Genomic DNA, 17,076 nt, shown 5'->3' on the forward strand with positions numbered 1-17,076 from the left:
TTTGTTTGTTTATATAGCTCCATCAATGTACATTGAAGTGTAGGCATGAGTCAGGTTCTTTTTCTTTGAAGGTGTTAATTAAATACATATTTGCACAAAGAACATTAATAGAGCTTCTGCATTCTAGAAGTACATTCACACATATTTCTGACCACCCAAAGCCTCATCACATCTCCAGTCTGGATGGTGTTATAATACAAGCTGTTGTTCTACTTTCAAGAGACATTTGACCTGGTACACATATAATGTCAAATTGTGGCTTATTTTACCCATGAATTGGTGTGCGATTTGCTGTTGGGTTAACTCTAGGTTGTTTAGCTCCTAAATAATCCAGGGTCTCCGGGTTCAGACATCATGTTAACAACCTATGAATGGGGTGATTGTTAATTGAAAATGAAAGTAAAGAGCACACCAGAGGCAGCGGGCTCACTCATCACTTCTGCCCAACAATCCATGGTTTAAAGAATAAGGCTTATATTCTTATGTTGAATACCATTAAATCTAGCATAAAGTTACAAGATTTGTGGGGGTTGATTCTGAAGATATTCTTAATTCCTCTGGTTCATTCTTTATCATAGCCTTTCACAAACTGTGTATTGGACTGCAGCTTCCTTCAGCCTCACCTATGCAACACACCTGGAGGGTACGACCTAGAAGGGTGCCTCATCCCACTCTTCTCTGAAAGGAGAAGATTAAGTTTATAGAGGAACTTAGCACGTACTCCAGCCCTATGCTTTCAGGGCTAAACTAGATGTGACAGGACCACCATGTTTGTTTAATCATGGGTCTGTCCTGTTTGTCTATAAAGTGGGAAGAGGAGAATATTTTTTTACATCCAAGGGGGAGAATGGATGAAGGGAGTTGAGCCCCTTCTTGCCTTACCTCCCTGTGAGATGTGTCACTTCAGGTACTTTTCTCCCAGTTCAGGTTACTTGTGTGGTGGAGTAAAAGTTTCCTTTTACTGGAAGAAACTTGCCTCAGAACCAGTGTGGTGTAGTGGCTAAGGTGTTGGACTGGGAGTTGGGAGATCCGAGTTCTAGTCCCCACTCGGCCATGGAAACCCGTCAATGGTTGGGCCAGTCAAAAACTCTCAGCCCAACCCACCTCACAGAGTTGTGGTTGTGAGGATAAAATGGAGAGGAGGAGGATTATGTACGCCACCTTGGATTCCTTGGAGGAAAAAAGGCGGGATATAAATGAATGAATGGAATGAATGAATGAATGAATGAAACACTATGGTGAGGTAAGGTGGAGGAGGGATCAGCTCCCAACGCTCATGCTCTCCTTTTGTTATAAATAATTACATTCTCTTCCCCCACCGTGTTACATGTGAACAAGGAAGACACATGAACAGCCCATGTGTTTGGCCCTGTGATAGCCACTTTGATCCTCTGCCAAATGGAGAGAGGAAGGAAACTTTCAAGGTTTGCAGGGGGGAATATTATTTATTTAAAGCCCAACTTGTTTCAAACAGTTACTCTTCCTTGGGGGAACTATAAATCCAAACAGTGTAAAACTATGATAGAAATATTTGTGCAAGCTTAGCGCTTAAACTTGAGACACTCTCACAATTTTTGTCAACAAAACCATGGAAAGGGATAGCCAAATTATTTATAATTTTAAGATTCCAATGTGATCTTTAAATAATTAAAATCTTAAAGACATAAAATTTTTTTTTAAAAAATAAATCTTTCCCTCATTCAATATAAACAATGTTCTAAAACTGAGAAAAGAAGGCTCGATAATGGAACATAAATAAATGATCCAAAATGAATAAACAAGGAAACATCAATTACAAAAGAAATGTCCTCAGTTATATAATCTTCAAAATTACAGGCCTTAAACCTTTACTTGAAACTCATTAAAACTAAACTAAACTCTTGAACAGTAATTTTCAACCTGATAACCTGGCAACCGCACCGATTTTAAGGGAAGCAATCTTGTTTTTAAGGGAAGCAAGCAACCGCAATGAACCTCTGCCTCATGCTACCTGAGCAATGACTGAGATACAAGTATGAAAGAGAAGATTTGTCTTGATTGAAAATGGGCTCCTAGGTTGATTGCAATGCTTACCTAAGGCTAGTTGATACTGGTATTGGAGCAGCAATAATCTACCTATAAATGGCAAGATCCAATATATGTACCATTGACCTTTGAAGTCATCTACAGTTCAATACAGTTTCACTTATTGAAACAGTCATCTAAAGTTGAAGTCATCTAGCCTTCTGCGAGCCTTCTGCGTGTTACCATACAGTAATTAAGGGCTTTATCACACCAGCGTTATATTGTGCAATCACTGCGAATTGCGTGCAAAGGACTCCGAAGTTTTCCAGCTTATACTCTGCTTTTATTGTGAAGTACTCCCATGCATCCTGTTTTAACTGTGCTTTAAAGGCAAAAGCCTCGCTGTATTTTGCTACTAGTTTTCGAGCGTATCATTTGTTGTTTTCCGAGTGGCCACTGGGGTGCAGGAACAGGATTTGAAGAAAAATTAAACAAATGCTTACATCTGCGTAAGCTTTAAAGATAAAGACATCAAAATTGGCACAGTAATAGATATTAAGGAGAGCTGTAAGCATACCAAATTTGAATCAGATTGGGTCATCCATTGATTTTTTTATGATTTTTTTACATTTCCCCCCTTAAACCCATTTCCTGGTATACAAAGGATCTAGCCGCCCGGTAGCAACAACGGTGACAGCTTAGCGTTGTAGGGGATAATTCGAGGGAAACAGGTACGTGGGATGAAGCTCTAAACCAACAAGCCACTTCTGTTGCTATTTTTGGATTTACCCTGGTAAAATAAGGATGTATCTAGAAACACTTTTTCAGCTATGTACCCTGAGTTCTTAAATATTTGTAACGTTTTTCCCAGCAGGAGAGGAGGGTCATCCCTTTAGTGAGAACTAGTGGGTGGGTGTAAAAGGCATGTTGTGATTTTGTGAAAATAGGCACAGTGAGAGAGTTGCAGACACGACTTACAACCTATCACTCTGAAGACAGGAAAGGTTTAACTACTCTCAGTGAACTTTAAGGCTGGAACTGCACATTATGTCGTTGTATACAACTTGCTGGTTATGGTGATGTAGGAGTTATTTCCAAGGGAGAATTAGAAGGAGTGCTTATAGATTCCCATATTACTATTTTCCACCCACCCCACCCCAAAAAACTGGGCATATTCTAGTCTCGGAGCTTGCTAGTAAGTAGAGGAAAAGGCTGCCAAGTCTCCCCTGCAAATGCCCTGGTACATTAATGTTGCACTTGTGTTTCACATGTCTGCAAAGAACTTTGGTCAGTATTGGTCTATCTGTGCCCTCATCTTTGACCAAACAACGAAAGGGGCTTTTAAAATTACTAAACCAGAAATAAGAAGGTTTCGCTCTCAACCTTTCCCTAATCCATACCTGCTTGAAAGTCGGAATATGTCTGAATGAAGGGGACAGTTAGAAAAATATAAGAGCACAACAAGTGAATAACTAGAAAGAAATAAAACTCCAATGCCAGTTTATGGCTTGAATTTCCCTTGCATTTCATTAAGAGAGTGTTGTCTGGACCAACAAAGAAGAAAAAAAGAAGACCGGCCTTTGCCCCTTTTTGTATTATCAGTGAATAATAGTTCCCATTCTCTGCAAATATTGCCTCTGAATCCACTATCTATAGTCATGTGACATCATGTGCAATCAGAAGTAATTCATGCCGCAATTGACATCTTAACCTTGGAGTAATCATATAAAGTGTATATTTCATATAGCTCAAAGCCTATAAATGCAGCATTTGTTTCCATATAGCCACCAATTCTTTTTCTTTGACAAGGCAAGGATTATACTTTATTTCTTAGTAAAGTCAAAGCAAGTAAATTCATATCTGGTCATTAAACTAGCTTATTTCAGAAAACAGTGAAAACTGGGGTTTTATTTTTGTTTTTCAGTACATCTGCACACCTTGAAAGATGCATTCTATGCTGGACAGGTGCTGGCAAAATAAAAATGCATCACTTCAGTAACACTGTATAGACATTTACGTTTTACTCTATATAAAGGTAGCAAACATTTGTTCCCATGGTACCATCCATTGCCTGACTATCATTTTCTTATTTGGATATTCAACACCTGCCAGTTGTCCAAATTCAGACATTTTAAAAGTCATAGCTGGTGAAGTATAGCAAGGTGTCCTTAACGGATAGTGTGCTTTTTATGTACCAGGTAAAATTACCTGGGAGCAAATTGTGTTGAACAAGTAGATCCTGCCAGTTCAATGTAGTTTGCTTCCAGTTCATTTTCCCTTACCTTATGCTTGCTGCTTGTTCACCAAGCCCCAGTGGGGTTCCTTCCTTCCTTCCTTCCTTCCTTCCTTCCTTCCTTCCTTCCTTCCTTCCTTCCATTCATCTTTCCCCTCTTCTTGTTACCCTCCCAAATATAGTTGTGGAATAAATCAGTTCCATGCGCTGCATAGTGCTTTACAAGCTGTTAGTGGTAACTATAAAACATGTTTTTAGGACTGTAAGTTTGTTTTGATCAGGAGAGGAGGCTTGTCCCTGTGATAGACATTTACAGAAGCATTACAAAAAAACCTACAAAATCCTTTGTTCAAAAATTATTATTATTATTATTATTATTTATTTATTTATTTATATAGCACCATCAGTGTACATGGTGCTGTACAGAGTAAAACAGTAAATAGCAAGACCCTGCCGCATAGGCTTACAATCTAATAAAATCATAGTAAAACAATAAGGAGGGGAAGAGAATGCAAACAGGTACAGGGTAGGGTAAGCAGGCACAGGGTAGGGTAAAACTGACAGTAGAAAGTAACAGTAGAAGTCTGCACAACATCAAGTTTTAAAAGCTTTAGGAAAAAGAAAAGTTTTTAGTTGAGCTTTAAAAGCTGCGGTTGAACTTGTAGTTCTCAAATGTTCTGGAAGAGCGTTCCAGGCGTAAGGGGCAGCAGAAGAGAATGGACGAAGCCGAGCAAGGGAAGTAGAGGCCCTTGGGCAGGCGAGAAACATGGCATCAGAGGAGCGAAGAGCACGAGCGGGGCAAAAAGAACAAGTATTCACTTATTGAAAACCCCCAAATGTTTCTGGCCTAATGAAGTACAAACTTGATCCTCTATGAAAATCTTCTGCACATTGGTATTAGGATTTCAAGCTTTACTTTAAAATACAGAGGAAGAATTTGGAGGGAGGGAGGGAGGAAACATACATGAGAGTTCAGTTTGTAAAGGAAGAGACTTGCGCTGGTGTTCACACTGACTAGTCTTAAGGTCTGAAAATGCATCTTGTTAATTTCAGCTGTACCAGCTAAAGTCTCAGGCAAAGTTTAGAGTAGGGACAGATGAGAAATTTGTTGGGTTCCCATTTAATTACCCAGGAATTTGTGGTCAGAAATCCATACATTTCTGAGTTTACATTTTGCCAAAAACAACAACAACCATGACCAAACAAACCAGAATTCGGCAACATGTACACATTTGAAAAATGTGACAGGAAAATCGTGTGCATTTCCAAAATGCTTTAGTCCATGGGTGCATGTGTACAAAACTGCATAGATTTGAAAAATGCACACAAAAATACAAATTTCTGTGCAGGAAAAGCTTGCCCAGAACCAGGACAGGAGGCTTCCAGTGGAGAACTGAAAACATGAATGAGATCAAGCTTAACAGATTCACCAATCCCATGTCTAGAGCTGAGTGGGAGGCAGATTGTGTGATTAATCATTTTTAATTCCCATGTGAATCCCTTCTTTGAAGGCTGTGTGCTTGTGTTAGAAATGCAGCAAGGTGCAGGCATGAGGAGGCAAGAGGCATCACTTGTCAGTGACATCATGGACACTTTCCAATAGGTGCCCGTGCCACTTGTACAGTCACTTTCTGGGCATCACCTCAAGTTAAGGGAAGCACCCTGCAAATTGCGAATAGAATAACATCTTTCCAGCAATATCAAGCATTTGAGTGCTAAGCAAATTGAGAATGTTTAAAAGTGAAGCATTTTCTTGAGGAACTATGGATCCAGTGGAACATTTCTTGCATCATCAAAAGACAATCTGGAAATGCCTCTCTTTTCTTTCTTGATGGCCCACGTCATCCATGTGGTAAGATGGAGGATCTGAAAACCTGGAGGCTTAGAATGCATGTTGCCTAATGTTTTAGTCCTTTCCCATCACTTTTTCAAAGAATAATGCCACTGTTTGGTGGTCGGCTTTTTTGGCATTTTAAACAGAAGAATCACCCTGCTAGAACAGCCCACATGTCTGCTGCCTAGCATCCTGCTTCCAACAGTGGTCAGCCAGACACTCCTGGGGAAACCCACAGGAAGGGCAGGCAGAAAGTGGCCCTCCTCCACTGTCTGCCCAGCAACTTGTGATGAGAAAGATTGCCTCTAAACCAGTTCCATGTACTTGTTGTGGTTTATTGCTGTTTATAGAGCTATCCTCCACGAATGTGTCTAATCCCATTTTTAAAGCCATCTAAGCTAGTGGTCTCTGGTATATCTTGCAGCAGTGAGTTCCATGAATTGATTATGTGCTGTGTGTAGAAGTGGTCTGTCCTGTCTATCCTGCCAGCCAATTCCTTCAAGTGACCCTGAACTCCAGTGTTATGAGAAAGGGAGATAATAATAATAATAATAATAATAATAATAATAATAATAATAATAATAATAATAGTTTCCACTTCATTCATACCATGCATTTTTTTAAACAGGCTACACAGCCTTCTCTGACCTGGTGATCTCTAAATATTTTGCACGAAAACTCCCAGCATTTCTGACCATTGACCAGTAGGGGCTGGTGACTCCGATGACAGTGGGGTGGTGAATCCACTTCAGGTTTCCTTCAAAACCAGTCAGAACTCTAACGGAGCTATCCAAGGTGATTCGCCACCCCACTGTCATCAGAGCCAGCCTCCACTGGTCAATGGTTATACTCGCTGAAGCAAATGGGAGTTGAAGTCTAAAACATCTAAAGGTCACCAGGTTGGGGAAAGCTGTGGTAGCAGGGTTTTTTTAAACAAAAAACAAAAAAAAGTATGGTAGGAACGAAGTGGAAACATTTTTTTTTTTTTTGGTCTCCCTCTCTCATAACTAAACTCCACAAACTTTTCCCCACGTAGAGAATCTGCTCGTCATCCCTTGGGTTGTCCTTTTCCGGGCCTTCCTCTGCCATAATAACATTGCTCATATAATGCCTGGCTCTGCAGTCCTTTTCATGTCTGTCATATTTTTCTTTCTCTTATTGACTAAAAAGAATTTGGGATTTCTGAACAGGACGAGAACAGATTTAATCTGTTCTTTTTCTTCCACAAGCCTTGGCATTCCCACAGGAAATAAACAACACTCTTCTCAAAACAAGCTCTACTTTTTTCTTCTCTTTCCCTCCCCCACTCCCCCGGTGCCTTAATTAACAAATTGTTAATGCGAGTATCCTCATTAATACTACAGTGGCCATACGGGTATCTGAAGTGTCCACCCTTCCTAACAACCCTTTTCCTCCTCTGTTGTGGAGTTACTCTAGCCTCAGGCAATTTACATCCCTCCTAAAAGCATGAGGCTCTCTGGTTCCCACAGAGTTGTTCAAAGGATGACTCATATTCCTTATGCTAATTGTTCAGTTCTCAAAATATAGCACTTATAGGGTGTGGCTCCAAGGGGAAAATCTACTGTACTTATAGGGCATGTTGAGAAGTGTTTCTCATATACATCATTTTCTCCTTTTTTTCCCCCCTTCTTTTTTTCCCCAGAGCTTTAACCCTTTTCTGTCTCTTCTTTATGGGCAGATCTTTTAAAGCAGAATAGTTTTGTGACACAGCAACTAGCGTCAAAGCAGGTGAATCTATATTATATACACCATCTATTACAGCTTTGCTCAAACTGGTGCCTTTCCGGATGTGTTGGGATTGCAGTTTCCATCATCTCTGGCTTGTACTCTCATTTCCCATGCTGGCTGGCTGGGGATAATGGAAGTTGTAGTCCAACACATCTGGAAAAGCACAAGATTGGGGAAGGCTGATCTGGTCTGCTCAAGACACTTACGTCACCAAGAGACAGGGAAATGTGACATGGGAGACCTGTGGAGAGTTTTTGTTCTTAATTTAGTGAGAGGGAGCACCTTCAAATTTTGGTCAGAGCAGTGCTGGAAGAGAAGTATTTTTTTTTATATTGTAAGCCTGTGGGCAGGGACTGCCAAGAAATATTTTTGTAAGCCGCCGTGAGAGCCTTTTTTGGCTGAATGCTTAAATAAATAAAAATATTTAACCCCTTTCCTGCAGGCTGTTTTTTACCTGATCCAAAGCACTTTTCTCTGCACAGGGGAAAAGGCAAATGGATGCAACATCTTTTCCCTCATCAAGTAGTCAAGCAGCTGGGGTGACATGGGGTGGGGTAGCAATTTTGATCAGGAAAATGGATCGAGGGAAAGGGTTAAGCACCTCCCCAGCCTCCACACAGTTGTCACCAAATTTAGAGGGGACACACACACACACAGCTGCATTAAAGTCATAAAAAGGAAAGCCACTCAGATGTGCCTCGCGTGTGTCCTGTCTAGTTTAGCCTATATTACCAGAATTTGTTTTTTGACTGAACAGCAATTTGGTTTTCAGAAGCCTAGTTCTCACTGAGGGGGTAACCCTGTATCAGAAGTGGGGGCTCACATTACTGAATGCTCCTCCACACTGAAAACTTGGTGGCGGGGAGAAGACTAGGGTAGAACCCTTCTCCTTAACATATTCGTTTCTTATGGCCTGTTCAGACGACATGCTCCGCCATGGTTAGGCCACTAATCCTTTTACAGCAAATGGTTAGTGAAATATGATTATGTAGCCACCACGGTTAGGAATGGTTCACACGCAGGACCGGTGCTTCCATAGAGGCCAGTTAGGCGGCAACCTAGAGCGCCAAGGTAAGCGCCCCCGGAAGTCACCCTCCCAGCCTTCCGCCCTGCTCCCCAGCGTCCCTGGCTTGGCTTCAGCTGGGCGGCTGCCCAGCAGCTGAAGCCAACCCGGGACACTGGGGGGCGGGGACGGGCGGCTCCACGTTCTGATATCCGGCACGCGCCGGACGTCAGAACGTGGAGCCATCTAACTGCCCTCCCCCAGCTTCCCGGCTTGGTTTCGCCTGGGGGCTCCCAGCCAAAGACAAGCTGGGACGTTGGGGGGGTGGGGGGTGGCGAATGGACAGAATTGGAGCTGCCCGCCCACCCCACCACAACGTCCCACCAAGCCAGGAGGACTTCGGCCGAGGGACAGGTAACCTGTCTCCGCCTACCTGGGGTGGGGGGCGGGGATACGGTGGGGTGTGTGTGAAAGCAGCTCACCTTGCCTAGGGCACAAAAAAGCCTAGCACCGGCCCTGTTCACATGACACGCTAAGCTGTAATGTTTACCTCAAATGCTTAACCACCGTGGCTTAACAATGTGGTCACAGTGTGGGGATTTATTTATTTATGGTATAATGTTCAATCGTGTGAGCCAGCCTTCCCCTACACTCAGGAGTGGTACAATCTAGGCACAAACAGCCCAAGTAAGTGAAAAACAGACCAGGGCCGGATCTACACTACTGTTTTAAAGCGCTTTATAACAGTTATAAAGCGCTTTAACTGCTTTAAAGCAATAGTGTAGATCCGGCCCAGCATTCTATAGGTTTCAAAAGTGATTTGCCATGTGACATAGCTGCTGCTTGAGAAACACAAGTCCACCCTCCTCACACCAAATATGTGGACCTAGCTGCATAGTTATTTGGATCCTTGGAATGCTTTTTTATCTACCGACAAACATTTAGAATACGTCCTTGGTATGGAAAGGTCATACTTTCTACACCCATTGAAGTGTTGCCATCGCGTTTTTGTTTTTGCGTTGAGATCCAGGAGTGTACTTCAGTTTTGTCATCTTGGGGCACACTCAGATCTGTTTAACAATAGCAAGGGCAGTGAGAAAATAGATTACACTTCGGATTGTTCAGTCCTTAAAATGTTCAGGGCGGGAAGGGGCGTTGAGCAGCATTTTCTAGGTTGTGGGAGGGTAACATTTACAGGGGCATTTGGAGGTGAGGAGGTGCATTAATTAAGCCCTATCCTGGTAAATACTGCTGCACCGTGAAGTCTGTTTAATAATAACTCACAAAGCTTGCTGCTGTCTGCTACACAGGCTCCTGGCATTTGTCACAGTTTGAGCCACAGAGACATGGAATATTTGCCAACAGTTTCTTCATATGGCCTGGAATCTAGTTTATTGGCTTTGTTTGTTTGTGGTTTAGTGTAATGGCTGAAAAAAAATGTACAGCAGAAGGTTTTTGCATGGGAGGGGCAGCCCTCGGTTTTACAGAATTGCACACAATTCTCTTCTGATTTGGTTCTCTTCATCTGGAGAGGTAGAAGAAGTAATAAAGTATATTTTAACATTTGGATAACTGCTGTGTTAGCGGATTATACATTTATAACCTTTCTTATCTTTCGGGTTAGAAAGTGAACCAATCTGCTGGGACATCTGAATATTTTGGAGAATCACTTGAAAATGAGAACTGCAAGTCTTCGCTAACTCAGCAGAAAAAACAAGACATCCTGAAAAAGATGTAAGCAGCCACACACACACACACACACACACACACCGCCACCCCTAAACACATGCTCACTTATACATTTAGGACAGCCTTCCCCAACCGGGTGCCTTCTAAATGTGTTGGACTACAATTCCCATCTGTCCCTGCCAACACGGCCAATGGTCAGGAATGCCGGGAGTTGTCGTCAACACCTCCAAATCATCTGGAGGGCCCCAGGTTGGGGAAGGCCGTAATATAAAATAGTGCCTTGCAGGCTATTACAGTGCAAAAGTGGGATTTTTAAAACAAACAAAAACTTAAATAAATCATAGAAATGGCCAGGTTCACACAACACGCTAACCCACCCAGTGTGGGTTGTTGTTGAATGGTGGGTTATGTTGTCTGAACACGGCGTTTTCTACAGGGTAGGTTATCTTGTTGTCTGAACGCAGTTCATATTTTGCAGGGTTGCTCATTAACCGTGCAGTGTGGTTCGTTAACCACCTTGAACAACCCAACAAGAAGCCGTGGGTTCTCAAAGCAGAATGTTTGAGAAAAATAAACCACACTGCATGATTAACAAGCCACCCTGTGGAAATCACGCTGTGTTCAGACAACACAATAACTTATGGTAGGTTAGCTTGTTGTGTGAACCCAGCTGCAGTGAAGCAACAGGAATGGAAGGTTCATAACTGATATTCACATGATTCTAACAAGATCCCAGAAGGTGCCCAAAAATGACTTTCTGTAGCCCACCTTTGACATTAAATTAATAAATAAATCTCTAATATTAAATTGTTGGATTTGGGATCAAGTATAACATGTTAACCCATTGTAGTTCAACATCTGCTGTGTTCATAAAAATGGAATACAATACATGCAGGCTAAATATCCTAGGATGCTACCACACTGACAAAATTCCCCATCCTACAAAGCTGGAAATGAGCTTCCTTTCTGTGCACATGTATATTTATCTTGCTTTGTCTTGAAGCCATTGTTTCTTTCAAATGGAAGCATTTTGAGACAATAAGTTTTGTAGGTTATAACATTTGGATAGAATCTAACTCGTTTTTTGTAGATATGAACCTCCTGCAACTCATTCTACAGATGTTTTGAACTACATTTCCCAGCATGCTGGACCATGCTTGCTAGAGCTGATTGAAGTTAAAGTCCAAAAACCATCTGGAGGAGACCAGGTTGGGGAAGCCAGCTCTAAATCATCATCATCATCATCATCATCATCATCATCATCATCATCATCATCACCATCTCCCCCCCCAATGCAAATGGTTGCTTCTGAGCATATCCATAATGGGTGAGCGTTTTTGTTTGCCAAGATGCTGAGCAGGCATATTGTTTTCCAAAAGTGGAGACCTTGGAAGCCTCTTAGTATTTGTAGAAAGGGCTGAACTGAAGCAGTCACCAGATCTGCATTATTACAGTAAAAAAAAAACACTTTGTTATTAGAGTGAAGAGGACGAAAACAGCGAAAGCGAATGAGAGCAAACCTCAGCCCAGCAAGGACACCATGAAAGTATATCTTGGCTCGCTGTGCTCAGACAGGGAGTGGGGAGCATGGATTTCAAGCTCCTTCCGATGCTCAGTCTGAAGCGAAACGTAGGCGTGCAGCACAACCAAAGGATTGCATAAATACAGCTGAGAGCAGCTTGGGGCTTCCTGTTTCGGAGCGGGACAATGATGTGAATTGGAGACAGCCGAGCAGCGCTAGCAGCCAGCAAAAACTTCATTTTGCGGAGTGGTTAGACAAGACTTCTATGCAGGAACCCTCGGTGGTGCTGTGAGTCAGCACTGCCACATCCAAACCAAAGTCAAAGGGTGACTGAAACAGCATAAATGCTGTTCTGAGCATGCAGGAGCAGGAGGCACAAGGGTGTCTACGAGGCAGGATCGTTCGGTTCCCAGACACGCAGCCGTGCGGGTTGTTCAGGGCCATCTTTTGGAGAGGTCCTCACCAAATCCCACATTGTTTTCTAAATGGGGCTTGGCAGGATCCATGTCTGATGAAGAGTTGCTTACTTGAACAAAAACCTTCCCCTGAGACTTTTTTTTTTATGAGAAATACTACAGCCGCCATGCAGACAAACCCCAACAAACCACAGTCACCAAAGAATAACCCTGAATGCTTTCTCTCCCTATATGCCAAGCCTGCAGAGAGGGAGGGAGGGAGGGAGAGAGAGGTCTGAAACCAGGGAGAGGTGGTGTTTAGGGGAAAAGCCAACCCAAAAGCAAGCCACAGAAAATGGATCCCCACACTTTAAGCAATAGAAAGAAACTTGTACTATGTTATGCTGTCTCTCTTGCCAGTGGCCTATCTAATGAACATCTGTAGCAGTTTCTGGAGGACCTCTCTAAAAACTTGAAAGTCCCATTGAAATAAAAAATTCTCCTGATCCAGTGGCTTTGCTAAGGTTGTAAAAAAAAAGGTTTAAGATCCTTAGATTAGGAGTGGATATTTATGGCCCTCGAGATGTTTTGGGTTACAATTCCCATGATTCCCCCCCCATTGGCTATGCTGGTTAGGGATGATGGGAGTTGTAGTCCTAATCATCTAGGGAGCCACAAGTTGCTCACCCCTGTCTTAGAGGCACTGGAATTGAATAGGATATAGGTTCCATAGCACTATACTGGTCCGTATGCGTGGCTCTGGAAATCCTTTGCTCTAGAGGCATCCCAGTGAATCCCTGGTAGTTTTCCGCAGCTGGAGATTGCAGAGTTGCGGATTAAAACACATTTCTTCATCACGCTGTCCTAAATCTGCTTTGGGGCCTTTATCTGCCTAGTTGTTTACAGCCCAGATTTCATTGTATATTGTAATGGGGGAAGGAAGAGGGGAAACTTACGAGGTCTTGCTCATTTTTTGCTCCTAGGCCTTATTCCTGTTTTATTGTGTAACTTTTCATTTGCAAAACCCATTTAGAAGAAATAGAGTACACATAATGGAATACATCTCCACAGCTAACAGGCTAGGAAGAGCAAGATGGAGAGGACAGAACAAGCCATATTTGCGCCTCAACTCCACTTAAATTGGCTTTGAGCTAAATATCCATTATTGGATTATTATGGGCTTTGTCATTCACTTGACTCATTTTTTCTTCCTTCCTTTGCTGCAATAAATCTTTATGAGGGGATAAACCTGCATTAAAGGACCTAAGAGCCTAAGTGGCCACAAAACTAGTCAGTGCAATTGATCATGGAAATGATATACCTGTTTTGTTTGTTTCTCATGCACCCTTTCCTGAAGGAGTTTGGACGGCGTATGAGGGATTTGCCCCTTTTTTATCCTCATACCAATTCTGTGGAAGACGCTAAAAGAGTGTGATCAATCCAAGGTCACCCCAGTCATTTTCATGGCAAGCGGAAGTTTGAACCCAGATCTTCAGATCTTCACTGTCCAGTCCTTGATCTATCCAAGGATAGTGGTTGTTGTTTTTAATTAATATTATCATCTGATGGTTTGAATTGGTTTTAATATGGTATTTTTACATCATTCTGGGCTTGTTCTGTAAATTGCTCTAGATGTTTTCAGCATAAAGTAACACAATTATAAATAAAAATAAGGAAGCAGCTTTCACAAATGGTTCAGTGCTCTTCGATGCAATATCTGTGTTCCATTTGTCGATCTCATCTTGGGTCACCTAGAATTCATGGTTCTCTCAGCAATCTGGATCCTGGCGTTGGGAAAAATAGTGTGGGTCTGCATGTCCCATAACTGAAGGACGTTTAATAGGCTGATGCTTATATGTGTTTACTCAGCAGTAAGTCTCCTCTGCTCAGTGGGGCTGACTCACAGGTAGATTGCAGTCTGGATTGGCGCTGATTCTAGATTGTCTGTTTGTGTGTTTAAAGCATGTGTACCCTGCTGTTTAGTAGGGAAAGCGCCCAGAGTGGCTTATACTGTACATTAATAACTACAAGACAGTCCTGCCTTCAGGCTTACAATCTAAGAATACATGACACAGAAGGGGAAAACAGGATGGGGAGGGCAAAGGAAAATGAGAACAATTAGGCACAATTCTTAAAGCTGTACAGTTTTTCTAATGAACAGCTATTACCTGCAATTGTTCTGCTGTTAAAGGAATAATGTGACACAGTTACCATTCATTAGACCAGTGATAGCCAAGCTTGAGTCCCTAGAGGTTGAGTCACTAGAGGTTGATGACTCCCATCATCCCCTTTCATAGACCACGCAGGCTAGAAATGATGAGAGATATTGTCCGATGACGTTTGGGAACAACTGCTATGCAGCCCCCTTTGGTTTCAGTGGAAATTTCTCAGTGGATTAGATATGCTTAGTTTACCAAGATTACAGTTCTCATTGCATGCACACTCCAAATCATGATTCTAACAATCCATTTATTTAGTTTGGTTGGTGCAGGTTTATAATTGCTAATATATCTTTTGGGGTCTGAGCTGTTCAGATTCCATTTTTATTTAAGCTTCAAACTGCAGATAAAGAAAAGCATGTCGATAGTTACCTCGTTCGCTAAGGGCGCAATCCTATACATATTTCGACAGGAAAAAAAAGTCCTACAGCTCCCAGCATTCACCAGCCACCCATGCTGGCTGAGGAATGCTGGGAGTTGTAGGATTTTTCTCTGTCTAAACATGCATAGGATTGCACGTTTAAATTCTCAGTATATTGTGCTATTCCATCTATGTATCGATGTTTTTCCCCATGTGGCAAATAGTTATTTTGTTAAGCCATTTCAACTGGGTCCTGGGTCCTAGCCTTCTCCAGCACCATAGTCCTGATACAAATTTGGGGGCAGGGGTGATCTGTGGCTGCATTCTCCATTATTAAAACCCAGCAAAACATTCAATTATGGATCACACAACGTCTTGTCTGGCTTGGCTCTAAATTACAACAGATACATTCCTTTATTAAACAGTTAAATAGGCATGCAATGACTTGAGTACAGGAAATCACCCTAATACCCCCCCCTTCTTTAAAAAATAAATAAATCTTTTTTGTCCATCAAGAGATACTTTGCCCAGTTTGTCAAGACTCATTGACTAGGTTTATTTTATGAGCCATGGCATGTTTGAGCAAGCAGGGCTCAAACACCTCAGCATTTTCTTAAACAAACCCTTTCATTGCAAAGGGGGAGGAGAAAGCACAGTACTCAGGTTAAACAATTATAGAAAGAAAATTTTGTTTGTTGTTTATTCGTTCAGTCGTTTCCAACTCTTCGTGACTTCATGGACCAGCCCACGCCAGAGCTTTCTGTCGGCCGTTGCCACCTCTAGCTCCCCCAAGGTCAAGTCTGTCACCTCCAGAATTTCATCCATCCATCTTGCCCTTGGTCGGCCCCTCTTCCTTTTGCCTTCCACTTTCCCTAGCATCAGCCTCTTCTCCAGGGTATCCTGTCTTCTCATTATGTGGCCAAAGTACTTCAGTTTTGCCCTTAATACCATTCCCTGAAGTGAGCAGTCTGGCTTTATTTCCTGGAGTATGGACTGGTTTGATCTTCTTGCAGTCCAAGGCACTCTCAGAATTTTCCTCCAACACCACAGTTCAAAAGCATCTATCTTCCTTCGCTCAGCCTTCCTTATGGTCCAGCTCTCGCAGCCATAGGTTACTACAGGGAATACCATTGCTTTAATTATGCGGATCTTTGTTGTCAGTGTGGTGTCTCTGCTCTTAACTATTTTATCAATGTTTGTCATTGCTCTCCTCCCAAGAAGTAAACGTCTTCTGATTTCCTGGCTGCAGTCAGCGTCTGCAGTAATCTTTGCGCCCAGAAATACAAAGTCTGTCACTGCCTCCACGTTTTCTCCCTCTATTTGCCAGTTATCAATCAAGCTGGTTCCCATAACCTTGGGTTTTTTGAGGTTTAACTGCAACCCAGCTATTGCACTTTCTTCTTTCACCTTCGTCATAAGGCTCCTCAGCTCCTCCTCACTTTCAGCCATCAAAGCGGTGTCATCTGCATATCTGAGATTGTTAATGTTTCTTCCTGCGATTTTAACTCCAGCCTTGGATTCGTCAAGCCCAGCACGTCGCATGATGTGTTCTGCATACAAGTTGAATAGGTAAGGTGAGAGTATACAACCCTGCCGTACTCCTTTCCCAATCTTAAACCAGTCCGTTGTTCCGTGGTCTGTTCTTACCGTTGCTACTTGTTCGTTATACAGATTCCTCAGGAGGCAGACAAGATGACTTGGTATCCTCATACCACCAAGAACTTGCCACAGTTTGTTATGATCCACACAGTCAAAGGCTTTAGAATAGTCAATAAAACAGAAATAGATGTTTTTCTGGAACTCCCTGGCTTTCTCCATTATCCAGCGGATATTGGCAATTTGGTCTCTAGTTCCTCTGCCTTTTCTAAACCCAGCTTGTACATCTGGCAATTCTCGCTCCATGAATTGCTGGAGTCTACCTTGCAGGATCTTGAGCATTACCTTGCTGGCATGTGAAATAAGTGCCACTGTCCGATAGTTTGAACATTCTTTAGTGTTTCCCTTTTTTGGTATGGGGATATAAGTTGATTTTTAACAGTCTGATGGCCATTCTTGTGTTTTCCAAAT

The 17,076-nt window shown here is 42.3% G+C and overlaps 1 protein-coding gene across 1 annotated transcript in view; it reads left to right on the top strand.

Moving 5' to 3' along the window:
* The window catches only part of SLX4IP (SLX4 interacting protein), a 117,422-nt gene extending 104,720 nt beyond the window's left edge, over positions 1-12,702 (top strand). Inside the window, 4 exon segments of the mRNA XM_063125864.1 lie at positions 10,448-10,557; positions 11,992-12,075; positions 12,077-12,286; positions 12,288-12,702. Of these exon segments, the coding sequence (XP_062981934.1) occupies positions 10,448-10,557; positions 11,992-12,075; positions 12,077-12,286; positions 12,288-12,378 (495 nt within the window). The 3' untranslated portion in view covers positions 12,379-12,702.
* Positions 12,703-17,076: the final 4,374 nt, after the last annotated feature.

This window comes from Elgaria multicarinata, chromosome 4 (assembly GCF_023053635.1).
Source record: "Elgaria multicarinata webbii isolate HBS135686 ecotype San Diego chromosome 4, rElgMul1.1.pri, whole genome shotgun sequence".
Taxonomy (NCBI): domain Eukaryota; kingdom Metazoa; phylum Chordata; class Lepidosauria; order Squamata; family Anguidae; genus Elgaria; species Elgaria multicarinata.